Source organism: Scyliorhinus torazame, chromosome 30, assembly GCF_047496885.1.
Source record: "Scyliorhinus torazame isolate Kashiwa2021f chromosome 30, sScyTor2.1, whole genome shotgun sequence".
Lineage (NCBI taxonomy): Eukaryota > Metazoa > Chordata > Chondrichthyes > Carcharhiniformes > Scyliorhinidae > Scyliorhinus > Scyliorhinus torazame.
In genome coordinates, this window is record NC_092736.1 from 7,442,608 (window position 1) to 7,455,753 (window position 13,146).

General features: G+C 48.1%; 1 protein-coding gene across 9 annotated transcripts in view; it reads right to left on the reverse strand.

Annotated features, from left to right (window-relative positions):
• The window catches only part of tubgcp4 (tubulin gamma complex component 4), a 77,223-nt gene extending 66,149 nt beyond the window's left edge, over positions 1-11,074 (reverse strand). For 2 of the 9 annotated variants that reach the window (XM_072492753.1, XM_072492751.1), the window contains exons 1-5: positions 10,864-11,072; positions 7,548-7,676; positions 5,037-5,159; positions 2,140-2,193; positions 1,588-1,644 (exon numbers count right to left, since the gene is read on the reverse strand). In XM_072492753.1, the coding sequence (XP_072348854.1) occupies positions 1,588-1,644; positions 2,140-2,193; positions 5,037-5,159; positions 7,548-7,676; positions 10,864-10,941 (441 nt within the window). In that variant the 5' untranslated portion in view covers positions 10,942-11,072. Of the gene's footprint in view, positions 1-1,587; positions 1,645-2,139; positions 2,194-5,036; positions 5,160-7,547; positions 7,677-10,863 lie in introns of those variants that run through there. The other 7 variants (XM_072492754.1, XM_072492752.1, XM_072492749.1 and 4 more) reach the window with 6 other exon arrangements.
• Between the last annotated feature and the right edge of the window lie 2,072 nt (positions 11,075-13,146).

Genomic DNA, 13,146 nt, shown 5'->3' on the forward strand with positions numbered 1-13,146 from the left:
TCAGTAGCCATTAAGCATGTCTGGATCACAAGGTTTATAGAATTTCATTTCTTTTTGATATCTCCATACCATTTACCATATTTAATAACCGTGAAACCATTCAGATTGAAGGAATTTTATGTAAATTATTTTTGAAAAGGAATCTTTCTTGTCGCTCACTCCTTGGCCTGATGGTTTGTGCAAATTATACGCTGGTAGCCTCTTCTGAGAAAAAGTTTGTCTGAAGCGCCCGTGTAATTTTCTTGATGCTAAAACTATACCCAAGCTTCTAAATATTTCTCTGCAGAAAAGCCCATCTATTTACAACTCATCAAATCCTCTCAGTAACTTCTATCAAGTTGCCAGGTCTATCTCTTTTCAAGAATGGAAAACCCCAATAATCTACAATAAATAATTTGAAACATTCCTCAATAGGTTCAAAGGAAATAACTTGAATTTTCCTCCCACTCCCTAACGTTTTCCCAATCTCAGGACCTCCAAAATTGCTTTCTGTTAATGATTTACGTTCATGAAGTACTCGTTTGGAAGTGCACAGTTGTTAATGAGGGGGAAAAAACAGCAGCCAATTTACACACAGAAATATCCCACGAATAACAATGTGATAATGATCAAATAATCTGCTTTATACTCATGTTGATTGAGGGATTATGACTCCGGGTGGAACTCCTCTGCTCTTATTTGCACAGGGCATGGGTTTTTTGGGCGGCACGGTGGTACAGTGGTTAGCACAGCTGCCTCACAGTGCCAGCGACCCGGGTCCAATTCCAGCCTCTGTATGTGTGGAGTTTCTATGTTCTCCCCGTGTGTGCGTGGGTTTCCTCCGGGTGCTCCGGTTTCCTCCCGCAGTCCAAAGATGTACAGGTTAGGTGGACTGGCCATGATAAATTGCCCTTTATTGTCCAGGGATGTGCAAGCTAAGTGGGGTTACGGGGATGGGGGAGTGTAAGTGGGTACAGTGCTCATTTAAAGGGACGGTGCAGACTCGATGGGCCGAATGGCCTCCTTCTGCACTGTAGGGATTCTATGATTCTTTTACCTCCGCCCAAGATGCCAGACTTGGTTTAAGGCTTATTTTGTTCACTCATGAAATGTGGTGTCGCTGGCCAGGCCAGCATTTATTGTCCAAATCTAATTGCCCCTCAAGAAGGTGGTGGTGAGCTGTCTTCACGAACTGCTGGAGTCCCTGTGGTGTAGGTACACCCACTGTGCAGTTAGGGAGGGAGTTCCAGGATTTTGATCCAATGACAGTGAAGGAATGGCCGATATATTTCCAAGTCTGGGTGGTGTGCATATTGGAAGGAAACTGTAAGATGATGATATTCCCATGTCTGAGCTAAAAGACATCTTTGACCTTCTGACTCAGAGGCGAGCATACTACTACTGAGCCATTCCTAATGTATTTCCAGTCCATATCTTAACTCATCTCTTTTCAGCCTGGGTAACTCAGAAAGCAGTACCAAGTTGACAGGTTAGTTGGATGCCAGGGAACAGGTGCCACAGGAAGAAGGCAGGCAGTCTGTTCTGTGAACACTAAACATCAGGGGGACAACTTAGGTCCTAAATATATCTCTTAAAACCAACACTTACCTTTTGTGATTTGATTTGTTCAACCACTACCATAACAGATGGGAACAGCAGCTGAAACTGGGAACAGAAACAAACTGTTAGGTAACAAAGAGAGGTCAATATTGTATCAGGGCACCTCGGCTCAGCAAATCTGCACAGGCTGATGGGTTAATGGCTCTTCTCACTATAATCTGCAAATATCAGATAGGAAATAAGACTGGATATTCTCGGCCCAGTTCCTTGTAGTGCAGGGCTGGATTGCCCACAAGAAACAACTTGTAACAACTATCCTGAAAGATGGGAAGGGAACATATTGTGGGAGTATAATAAATATTTATTTACTGGCATAGAATTTGCATTAAAGTCTTCCACACTACACGCGAGGATTCCCCTGATCAGCCTGCAGAACAGGCTCGAGGGGCTGAATGGCCTATCTCTGTTCCTGGGTCCTAGCTCCTAACCCTCCTGACTGCCCAGTCCATTTCCCCCATGTCTGTAGGCAGTCCAGTCAGGAGACCCGTCTTCAATATTGTGAGTGGCGTTCAGTAAGATTGCACCGCAATACAAGCTTACCTGATCCAGGGAGTAGTTGACATGAGAGATGGAGAGGTGTGGATCTGCCAAGAACTGTAAGCAGATATACAAGAGCTATAATACCTCATAATGCACATTAGGATTCTTCAGAAAAAATTGCTTACATATAGCCAATATTCATTCCTCCGTCGACAGAAAACCTTGTCATATATCTCACTGTTGCTCATGAGAACATGCTGTGCACAATTGGCAGTTGTGTTTCTCAATATTACAACTTACTACTAGTGGCGCAGTGGACAGTGTCCCTGCCTTTGAGCCAGACACTCCGGGTTCGAGTCCCATCCCAGGACCTAATAGCCAAGGAAGGTGCGTTCATAACGTGGACAAACAGGTTAAGTATCAACTTGAAAATAGTTTCAACACACATCAATGGCAGGCTCAATCTATAAACCTCTGGTACCAGGCTAGCAACCTGGTCTCGGGAAAACTAGCTATGGAAACAGATGAAAGTCTGCCTTGTACCCAACTAGGTGCGGGAAGAGAAACAACAACAATATTTGATCAATGTCGGAATTTCAGATATATATTGTGTTATACGTACCTGTGAGTAATGGCTAAAGGCCTGGGTTACTGTGTGTATGTGACCGCTGCAGTAATGTTTTAAAACTCCTGGTTTGAAAGACGGCCAGGCTTTGTGGTTCCAAAAGGTGTAATTAAAGCGTCATAAAATTAAGATCATAATTTGTTCCAACCAAGTATAATTGTTTACCGAAATAGGGCTAGTGGAATTTTGTTTATAGAGAAAGGGCTCCCCGGGGAGTAGATAATTAGAGATACTGGGCAAAATTCTCCCCCAACGGCGGGATGTCCGCCGACTGGCGCCAAAGCCGGTGCCAATCAGACGGGCATCGCGCCGGCCCAAAGGTGCGGAATGCTCCGCATCTTTGGCGGCCTAGCCCCAACATTGAGGGATTTCCGCCCCGCCAGCTGGCGGAAATGGCGTTTGTTTCCCCGCCAGCTGGCGCGGAAATGCGGCGCATGCGCGGGAGCATCAGCGGCCGCTGTCAGTTTCCCGGCGCATGCGCGGGAGCGTCAGCGGCCGCTGTCAGTTTCCCGCGCGTGCGCAGTGGGGAGAGTCTCTTCCGCCTCCGCCATGGTGGAGGCCGTGGCGGAGGCGGAAGGGAAAGAGTGCCCCCACGGCACAGGCCCGCCCGTGGATCGGTGGGCCCCGATCGCGGGCCAGGCCACCGTGAGGGCACCCCCCGTGATCAGATCGCCCCGCGCCCCCCCCAGGACCCCGGAGCCCGCCCACGCCGCCTGGTCCCGCCGGTAAATACCAGGTTTGATTTACGCCGGCGGGACAGGCAATTTCTGGGCGGGACTTCGGCCCATCCGGGCCGGAGAATCCAGCGGGGGGGGGTCCCGCCAACTGGCGCGGCCGGATTCCTGCCCCCGCCCAATCTCCGGGAGCGGAGACTTCGCCGGGGGCGGGGGCGGGATTCACGGCGGCCAACGGCCATTCTCCGACCCGGCGGGGGGTCGGAGAATGACGCCCACTGTGTTTAGCCTTAGTCAATTGGTCATCGCCCAGTTAGTGGGATATAGATGATGCAGGTAATGGCAAGGGCTGAAGGGCAAGGTGTGGCATTTTTAGTTTGTCTTTTGGCTGGAAGGCGAGCTGAGAAGCAGTTTCTGAAGAATACAGCCAGAGATTTTGCATCATTCTGACAGGGTGTCAGGTCTCTTCCTTCAAGCTGTCTCAAAAGATCTCGATCCAATCTTTGGCAAGTAATCCTGTCTTTGCCACCTCTAGTTAAAAGTGGGTTTTGACCGGAGAGGAGTTAAATAGATAGCAGTCAGGAGTTACCGTGTTTCATTTTATTGTTAAGCATTGTATAACTGGTATTGTAAGCTATTTATTGTATGATGTTAAAGTTAGTTTAATCCTGCGTTAGTGTTTAAAAATAAATTTAGAGCACCCAATTCTTTTTGTTTCTCATTTGGCCAATTCACCTACCCTGCACATCTTTGGGTTGTGGGGGTGAGACCCACGCAGACACGGGGAGAATGTGCATACTCCACACGGAATTAATCCTGTGTTAGTGATAAAGTTTCTTTTAATATTCCATATTCTTATTTGTGCATGGAGTCACTCACTTTCCTCACAGTCTGACAACTTAAATAAAATATTGGGATTTCTGTCCGGTATCCTAGCAACTGTTGGGATCTGATCCGGGACCACAATAAATATGTGAAAAGTACTTCCATGACTATGCAGAGTTTTGGAATGTCCAGAGATTGTGAACTTGGGAAAGGCTAAATGTTTCTTTCTATACCAGCTTATCCCTTTTGTTGTATAGAGGGCATTGGGGGCATATTTCACGGTCGGCGTGCAGACCCAAAACCTGGTTTTAATCACATTCGGAGGTCAGAGAGGAATTTCCCCAAGCTCTGTGGTCCTCTGAATTGGCATCTCGTAGGAGATTTCTGGTGGCTGGGAACACTGGGGATTCTCAGTTGTGCCATGGCTGTACGTGACAGGTGTGATAGGCCAGCTGCGATCGCGGTCTGCCTGTCGTCATTTTTACATGTCCGCACATCGAAGAGCACACCAAATGTTTTGAGGTGCAGTGGTGTTGGTTGAGGGAAAAACGCTGGCCAGGGCACCAGTGGATTGCCACGCTGTTGTTCAAGTAGCACCATCGGATCTTTACCAGCCACCTGAAATATCAGACCAGGCTTTCGATTGAGAAGACAAGAAGCTGTATTGCTGATTGCTCTCCCACCGTTCAAGTGGTCACAGTGTGGCATTTGATCAAACCAATATCTTTTTTGAAATATTAACAGTCCCCCCCCTCCTACCAAATTACAGTGAAATAGTTTAAACATCTCATATTTAGCATTTCTACAATATTATCACATAGGTTGACAGTTACCTCTTGCTCAAGGTCAAGTAGAGCCTGTCTGTAGGACTGCAGCATGGAGTCTAATCCAGTACAAAAAGCACGAAGATAAATCCCGTGCAGTCCAGCCTGGCCCTGCTGGGAAGGGTGACACTCCTGCAACACAAGACTCACCACGTCAGAGATGTCAATCCAACATTCGATTGGGAAGAAAGAAAAGGGATTAGATGAATATGGGAGCAGGGTGGGTAAATTTGACTGGAACCATTTTCTCCTATTCGGGGTAAAAGGCCGACATGGAGGGATTGGGCTGAATGGCCTTCTTCAGTGTTGTACAAAAACGGGGGGGGGGGGTTCTTCAGTGTTGTACAAAAACGGGGGGGCGGGGGGGAGTCCACATTTTTCCTTCCTAATGTGTTCAATTTGTTTTAAAACATCGGACCCAGCAGAGCTTCTATTTATTGTACCTATTACAAAGTTAGGAAATCTGCATGGGTGCGTTCATCTTCTGCTATTTGAATGCCTCAGCTTAAAATGTGTCATCGATAATGCAAGGTTATGAAATAATTGGAAACAGTTGAATTTGCCCTTTGCAAATTTGTTGTTTAATTCTTAACATGTAGCCAATTCCTAAAATTAATTTCACTGGAACCTCATCACTCCCACACCGGTTATAAAACAGAATTCTTAATAACCCAGTGTGTCTATAATACTACTACTGACATAAATCTAATGGAATTCTGAATAACACCAATGTTTTTTCGCCTCCGTTACCACATTCAGAAGAAAGATTTATTACTGTGAGCCATTCTGGGCACTGAGGAATGTCACTAGGAAGGGGCAATGAAGAATGGTGCTGGGGTTGAGAGGTCAGAGCGCAGCATAAAGGCTAGCAGGGAGTGGTTGGGCCAAATGGTGTCTGCTGCTCATTCCACGTAATCTGGTGTTATGTTTATGAAGGGGAGCTTGAAATATCGAGGCTTTAGACTCTGGCAGAAGAAAGATTAAAGGAGGATCAAGATGATGAAAGGTTTTTCAAGGATAAATAGAGATGGATTATTTATATCGATAACGGGGGATCAGATTGAACTTCACCACCAGAATAATAAGGAGGAAGTTAAAAGGAATGTTTTCACACAGAGGACAAAGTGTTTTTTTAACCACAGTGACTATTGATGTAGACGCTACATCATTTAAATGGAAATTAGATACGTTTTTGAAAAGGAAAAATATGGAGATAGGAGAAGGGGAATGGGATTAGAATGGACATCAGCAGTTAAAGAATTTCTATGATTAAATTGTATTAACTTAAAATTTAGCTTTTGCTTTGCATTTTATAACAATCCTGCTAAAAATCTTGTCATATTTGCTCGGATGTCTCAGTCAGCCATAGCTACTCGACTATCCAGATCAGCAGAGACCCAATTCAATCCAGTCAGCCTCAGTAAGCTAATCATTGAATCCCTACAGAGCTAAAGGAGGCCATTCGGCCCATTCTGTCTGTACTGACCCACTGAAAGAGCACCCTACCTAGTCCCAATCCCCCATCCTATGCCCATAACGCCACCTAGGGGCAATTTATCGTGGCCAATCCACCTAACCTGTACATCGATTACATAGTAATGCAGAACAATGCCAGCAGCGTGGGTTCAATTCCCGTACCAGTCTCCCCGAACAGGCGCCGGAATGTGGCGACTAGGGGCTTTTCACAGTAACTTCATTGAAGCCTACTTGTGACAATAAGCGATTATAAATATAAATATAATTTTTGGACTGTAGGAGGAAACCCACACAGTCACGGGGAGAGCGTGCAGACTCCACACAGTCACCCAAGGCCGGAATTGAACCCGGGTCTCTGGTGCCGAGGCAGCAGTGCTGATCGCTGTGCCACCGTGCTGCCCATCTTAGGGCAGCACGATAGCACAGTTGCTTCACAGTTCCAGGGTCCCAGGTTCGATTCCCGGCTTGGTTTACTGCCTTTGCGGAGTCTGCGCGTTCTCCCCGTGTCTGCATGGGTTTCTTCCCACAGTCCAAAGATGTGCAGGTTAGGTGGATTGGCCACGGTAAATTGTCCTTAGTGTCCAAAAAGGCTAGGTGGGGTCACTGGGTTACGGTGATGGGGTGGGCTTCAGTGGAGTTCTTTCCAAAGGCCGGTGCAGACTCGATGGGCCAAATGGCCTCCTTTTGCACTGTAAATTCTATGATTCTATGATCTGATTTGATATACCAGTTCTGTCCCCACAATCTGCTTCAGCACCTCCTGGATTAGCGAGGGGAAACATTACTGGCTTCTTCTCCTGAGCTATTACAAGAGATTCTTGTTGGAACTGTATGCACTTAAAGGATCAGACACAAAATGGCATGAGATTGATTTTGATGTCGTCCAGCTTTTGCATATCCTGTTGACTATAGAGACTCACACATGAATTAAATGGTCGCTCAGACAAGGTAGCAGACAGCAGTCATTGTAAAGTGTGTCAGAATCTTCAGAACAGGAAAGCAAAACAGAAGGCAAGAAGAAACCTTCTCAGAACAGAACCTTACCTGCTGCTGCACATGTCCCGTGTATTGTTCAATGAACTCTGTAAAGCGAATATAGTCAGTGCCCAACTTGCACAGACGGTTTAAGACACTGGATTCACTGGGATGAAGGAACGGCAGATCCTGAGATACCTAAAACAGAAACAACAGTGACACAACAACTTGTTCCATGAACAGAGAACGCCCGAGCGGTTTCACATTAGAAAAACACATTGGGGCAGCAGGGTGGCACAGTGGGTTAGCCCTGATGCCTCACGGCGCTGAGGTCCCAGGTTCGATCCCGGCTCTGGGTCACTGTCCATGTGGAGTTTGCACATTCTCCCCGTGTCTGCGTGGGGTTTGCCCCCACAACCCAAAAGATGTGCAGGTTAGGTGGATTGGCCACGCTAAATTGCCCCCTAATTGGAAAAAATGAATTGGGTACACTAAATTTATTTTTAAAAATAAGAAAAACATGTTATTAAGTCACTTACACGTACCTCTCAAGGCCAATAACGTACATGATTCAGAGTAAAGCTTTTACAACACGGATATCAAAATTAATAGCTCTGAATAATGCATAAAGCACACAAATTCTGATCAACAACAATCTGATCTGCAACAATCAGCGCAGGAGATGAATTAGGTCCCGTTAAAACATCTTTCTATGCAAATCTATGGTTCTCTCATTACAGTAACAAACTGCCTCTTGAATGATCCTGGAGTTTTGCCTCTTTTACCCAAAGTAGGAACATAACAAAATAGCAGAAGTAGGCCATTCAGCCCTCCGAGCCTGCTCCACCATTAAATAAGATCATGGCTGACTTTCTACCCCAATTCTTGCTCTATTCCAAAAGCCATTTCGGTCTTTTTCTGACATCAGTTCTGAACTTGCCATTGGGGATGTGGGCGTCACTGGGCTAGAATTTATTGCCCATCCCTCAGAGCATTTAAAGGTCAATCACATTGCTGTGGGTCTGAGTAACATGTAGGCCAGACCAGGTAAGGACGACAGATTTCCTTCCTTAAAGGACTTTAATGAACCAGATGGGTTTTTACGACAATCAATTAATAATCTTTATTTCGCAAGGTGGGTATCGAGGTATATGGGCAAGTCGGACTAGCTTAGGGTTAGAAACTGGACGGCATGGACAAACTGGGCCGAAGGGCCTATTTTCATGCTGTAAACATCTATGACTATAAGTAAGCTTACATTAACACGGCAAAGACTGTTAAAAGCCCCTAGTCGCCACATTCTGGCACCTGTTCGGGTATACAGAGGGAGAATTCAGAATGTCCAAATTACCTAACGGCATGTCTTCGGGACTTGTGGGAGGAAACCCACGCAGACACAGACAGTGACCCAAGCTGGGAATCGAACCTGGGACCCTGGTGACATTGGTTTCCTGGGTATCTTTAGATTTCTACTTCCAGATTTTTATTGAATTCAAATTTCAACATCTGCCGTGGTGGGATTTGAACCCGGGTCTCCAGACCATGACTCTGAGTTACTAGTCTAGCGACAATATCACTACGCCACTGCCTCCCATGGCAATACTTGCCTTTTACCAGTTTATACCCAAGTTACACCTCACACCAAGTTAGTATTAAAGCAATTCTAAAATCTGGCAGGGGGTGTGGAAATGGGGGTAATGGCGCCTTTTCTCACAGCACATTGTTCCCCAACATCACACTGGAAATAGATAAAACATAAGCACTTACTGATTAAACACTTCAATGCGGACGAAAGGTCCGGTACATAGGAGGATGTTACATAAAATTAACGGGGCATTTGATCCAACCAGGATGCTACTGTTTCAACATCAACAGACTCCAGCAGCAGAGGTTTATCAGCTCAGAAACCAAATGAATTTTAACAAATTGGAACAAAAGGTTCAGCTTAAGGCTGGGTACAGACTCAGGGGCCAACCTTAGAATTCTCCACCTAAGAAGATTGTGGATGCTCCATTCTTGAATAGGTTAAATAATGGGATATGCAGATGATTGGTCCCTCTGGAAATTAAGCGATAAGGGGAGTGAATGGCAGAGCAGACTCAATGAGCAGTATAGCCTGCTCCTGCTCTTATGATCTCTGTATGCTACCGGCGGAAAAGAGGAGCTTGAAACCCTTTCCACCAAATTGGGGGCCGCCTGTCGTACACTTTTTTTGATCGATCAGGGTCTGGTGGCTTCCGACTTGAACTCACGCGGCTGTTAACAGTGCATGGTGGGCCCGGTGGCACAGTAGTTAGCACCGCTGCCTCACAGCGCCGAGGACCCGGGTTCGATCCCGGCCCCGGGTCACTGTCCGTGTGGAGTTTGCACATTCTCCCAGTGTTTGCGTGGGTCTCACCCCCACGACCCAAAGATGTGCAGGGTAGGTGAATTGGCCATGCCAAATTGCCCTTTAATTGGGGAAAAAAAGAATCATAGAATCATACAGTGCAGAAGGAGGCCATTCGGCCCATCGGGTCTGCCCCAACCCAAAAGAGCACCCTACTTAAGCCCACACCTCCAACCTATCCCCATAAACCCACCCAACCTTCAGGCATCAAGAGGCAATTTAGCATGGCCATTCCACCCAACCTGCACGTCTTTGGACTGTGGGAGGAAACCGGAGCACCCGGAGGAAACCCACGCAGACACGGGGAGAAGGTGCAGACTCCACACAGACAGTGACCCAAGGCGGGAATCGAACCAGTATCCCTGGCGCTGTGAGACAGCATTGCTAACCACTGTGCCACCCTAGATTGGGCACTTTAAATTTATTGTTCAAAAAAGTGCATGGTATTCATTCGGGGGACACATTTGCGGAATCATAGTATTTACAGTGCAGAAAGAGGCCATTCAGCCCATCGAGTCTGCACCGGCCCTTGGAAAGAGCGCCCCACCTGAGCCCCGCCGGGTGGACATCATCTGTCTCGGCTCTTAGGACAAAGTTCCTCACCCATCAGAGGGAGGGGGGGGGGGGGGCATCCAGGCACAATGCCAGCCTATGTTTGGCTCCCCTGCCCACCTATCTGTGCGTTGGAGCCTCCAGGATTTAAAGCCAGCGACGATGGAAGATGGCCAAGTGAAGATGGCGGTGAGGGCAAGTTGGCACGAATGGCAGTTAGGTGGTTGGGGGGGGGGGGGGGGGGGGGCAGATTCACCGTGAGGGGCTAATGGTGGGGGTGACAATACCCTCTGCTCCCCCAGGTGGAGGCAGACATCCTTGTTTAGCTCTGTCTCTCACTCTCTCAGGAGAGGCTGGGATGCTCTCCCCTCTCTCCCCCCGCCCCAGCCTGGGCGGTAGGCCCAGGCCTCTCGGTTGCCATGGTGCTCCAGGCTTTGCCTTCACCTGCAGGCCGCTGCGCTTGTTCCAGCCGAAGATGCTGCCCGGGTATCCGCTCAGCGCCAGCAGCAGCTCGTGGATCATCTCCCCGGCCCCAGTTGGCGGCGGCCGCCGGTCCCCCCTCCGCAAACGGAACAACAACACCACCCGGCGACCCCCATTTACCGCCCAGACGGCCGATAGGCGCCGGCGCTCGCCGCCATGTTTGAGACTGGCGGCTGACGAAACACAACGGCAGCGCGGGCGGGCCGCCGCCATATCTTCTCCTGGCGGGGCGCGCCGCCATCTTTGGTGCTGGCACGAACTCGCACCCCCAATCTGAGGCCGCCGCCATCTTTCTTGCTGGCACAATGCAATCCCAAAGGACTGCCCCAACACACATTTCTGTCTAGACACACGTCTGGCTGCATTCACACTGTCTTAGCCACACTTTTAAAAAAAATATTCGTTCATGGGATGTGACACTGGCAAAGTCAGCACTTATTACCCATTCCTAATTGTCCTTTGCCTTCTTGAACCCCTGTAGACTATGTGGCATAGATCCACCCAGTGCTAGTAGGGGCCTCTTCCAGGATTTTGACCCAGCGACAGTGAAGCAACGCTCGTATAGTTCCAAGTCAGGGTAGCGTGCAGCTCGGAGGAGAACTAGCAGGTGGTGGCGTACCCGGGTGCACCTCATGCCTTCCTCCGCGGCGATGGCGGTCATGGGTTTGGAGGGCCCCATCAAATGCAGGGTGGCCAGCTGAAAGGCAACAATTAAGGGACACTTTTGAATGGCGAACCTGTGTGAGTGGGACTGGTTGTCGGGGGGGGGGGGGGTATGGTTTTGTCCAGCAGGGAGGTGTTGGGGGTATTGCCGACTTTTAACATCGAGACCATAAGACACAGGAGTAGAATTAGGCCACTCGGCCCATCGAGTCTGCTCCGCCATTCAATCATGGCTGATATTTTTCTCATTCCCATTCTCCTGCCTTCTCCCCATAACCCCTGATCCCCTTATTAATCAAAAACCTATCTATCTCTGTCTTAAAGACACTCAGTGATTTGGCCTCCACAGCCTTCTGCGGCAAAGAGTTCTGCAGAGTCACCACCCTCTGGCTGAAGAAATTCCTCCTCATCTCTGTTTCAAAGGATCGTCCCTTGAGTCTGAGATTGTGTCCTCTGGTTCTAGTTTTTCCTACAAGTGGAAACATCCTCTCCACATCCATTCCATCCAGGCCTCGCAGTGTCCTGTAAGGTTCAATGAGATCCCCCCTCATCCTTCTAAACTCCAACGAGTACAGACCCAGAGTCCTCAACTGTTCCTCATAAGACAAGCTCTTCATTTCAGGGATCATTCTTGTGAACCTCCTCTGGACCATTTCCAAGGCCAACACATCCTTCCTTAGATACGCGGCCCAAAACTGCTCACAATACTCCAAATGGGGTCTGACCAGAGCCTTATACAGCCTCAGAATTATATCCCTGATCCCTCTCGACATGAATGCTAACATTGCATTTGCCTTCCTAACTGCCGACTGAACCTGCACGTTAAGAACAAAGAAAAGTACAGCACAGGAACAGGCCCGTCGGCACTCCAAGACCGTGTCGACCATGCTGCCCGACTAAACTACAATCTTCTACACTTCCTGGGTCCGTATCCCTCTATTCCCATCCTATTCATGTATTTGTCAAGATGCCCCTTAAATGTCACTATCGTCCCTGCTTCCACCACCTCCTCTGGCAGCGAGTTCCAGGCACCCAGTACCCTCTGTGTAAAAGACTTGCCTCGTACATCTACTCTCAACCTTGTCCCTCGCACCTTAAACCTATGCCCCCTAGTAATTGACCCCTCTACCCTGGGGAAAAGCCTCTGACTATCCACTCTGTCTATGCCCCTCATAATTTTGTAGACCTCTATCAGGTCGTCCCTCAACCTCTGTCCTACCAATGAGAACAAACTGAGTTTATTCAACCGCTCCTCATAACTAATGCGCTCCATACCAGGCAACATCCTGGTAAATCTCTTCTGCACCCTCTCTAAAGCCTCCACATCCTTCTGGTAGTGTGGCGACCAGAATTGGACACTATACTCCAAGTGTGGCCTAACTAAGGTTCTATACAGCTGCAACATGACTTGCCAATTCTTATACTCAATGCCCTGGCCAATGAAGGCAAGCATGCCGTATGCCTTCTTGACTACCTTCTCCACCTGTGTTGCCCCTTTCAGTGACCTGTGGACCTGTACACCTGGATCTCTCTGACTTTCAATACTCTTGAGGGTTCTACCATTCACTGTATATTCCCTAC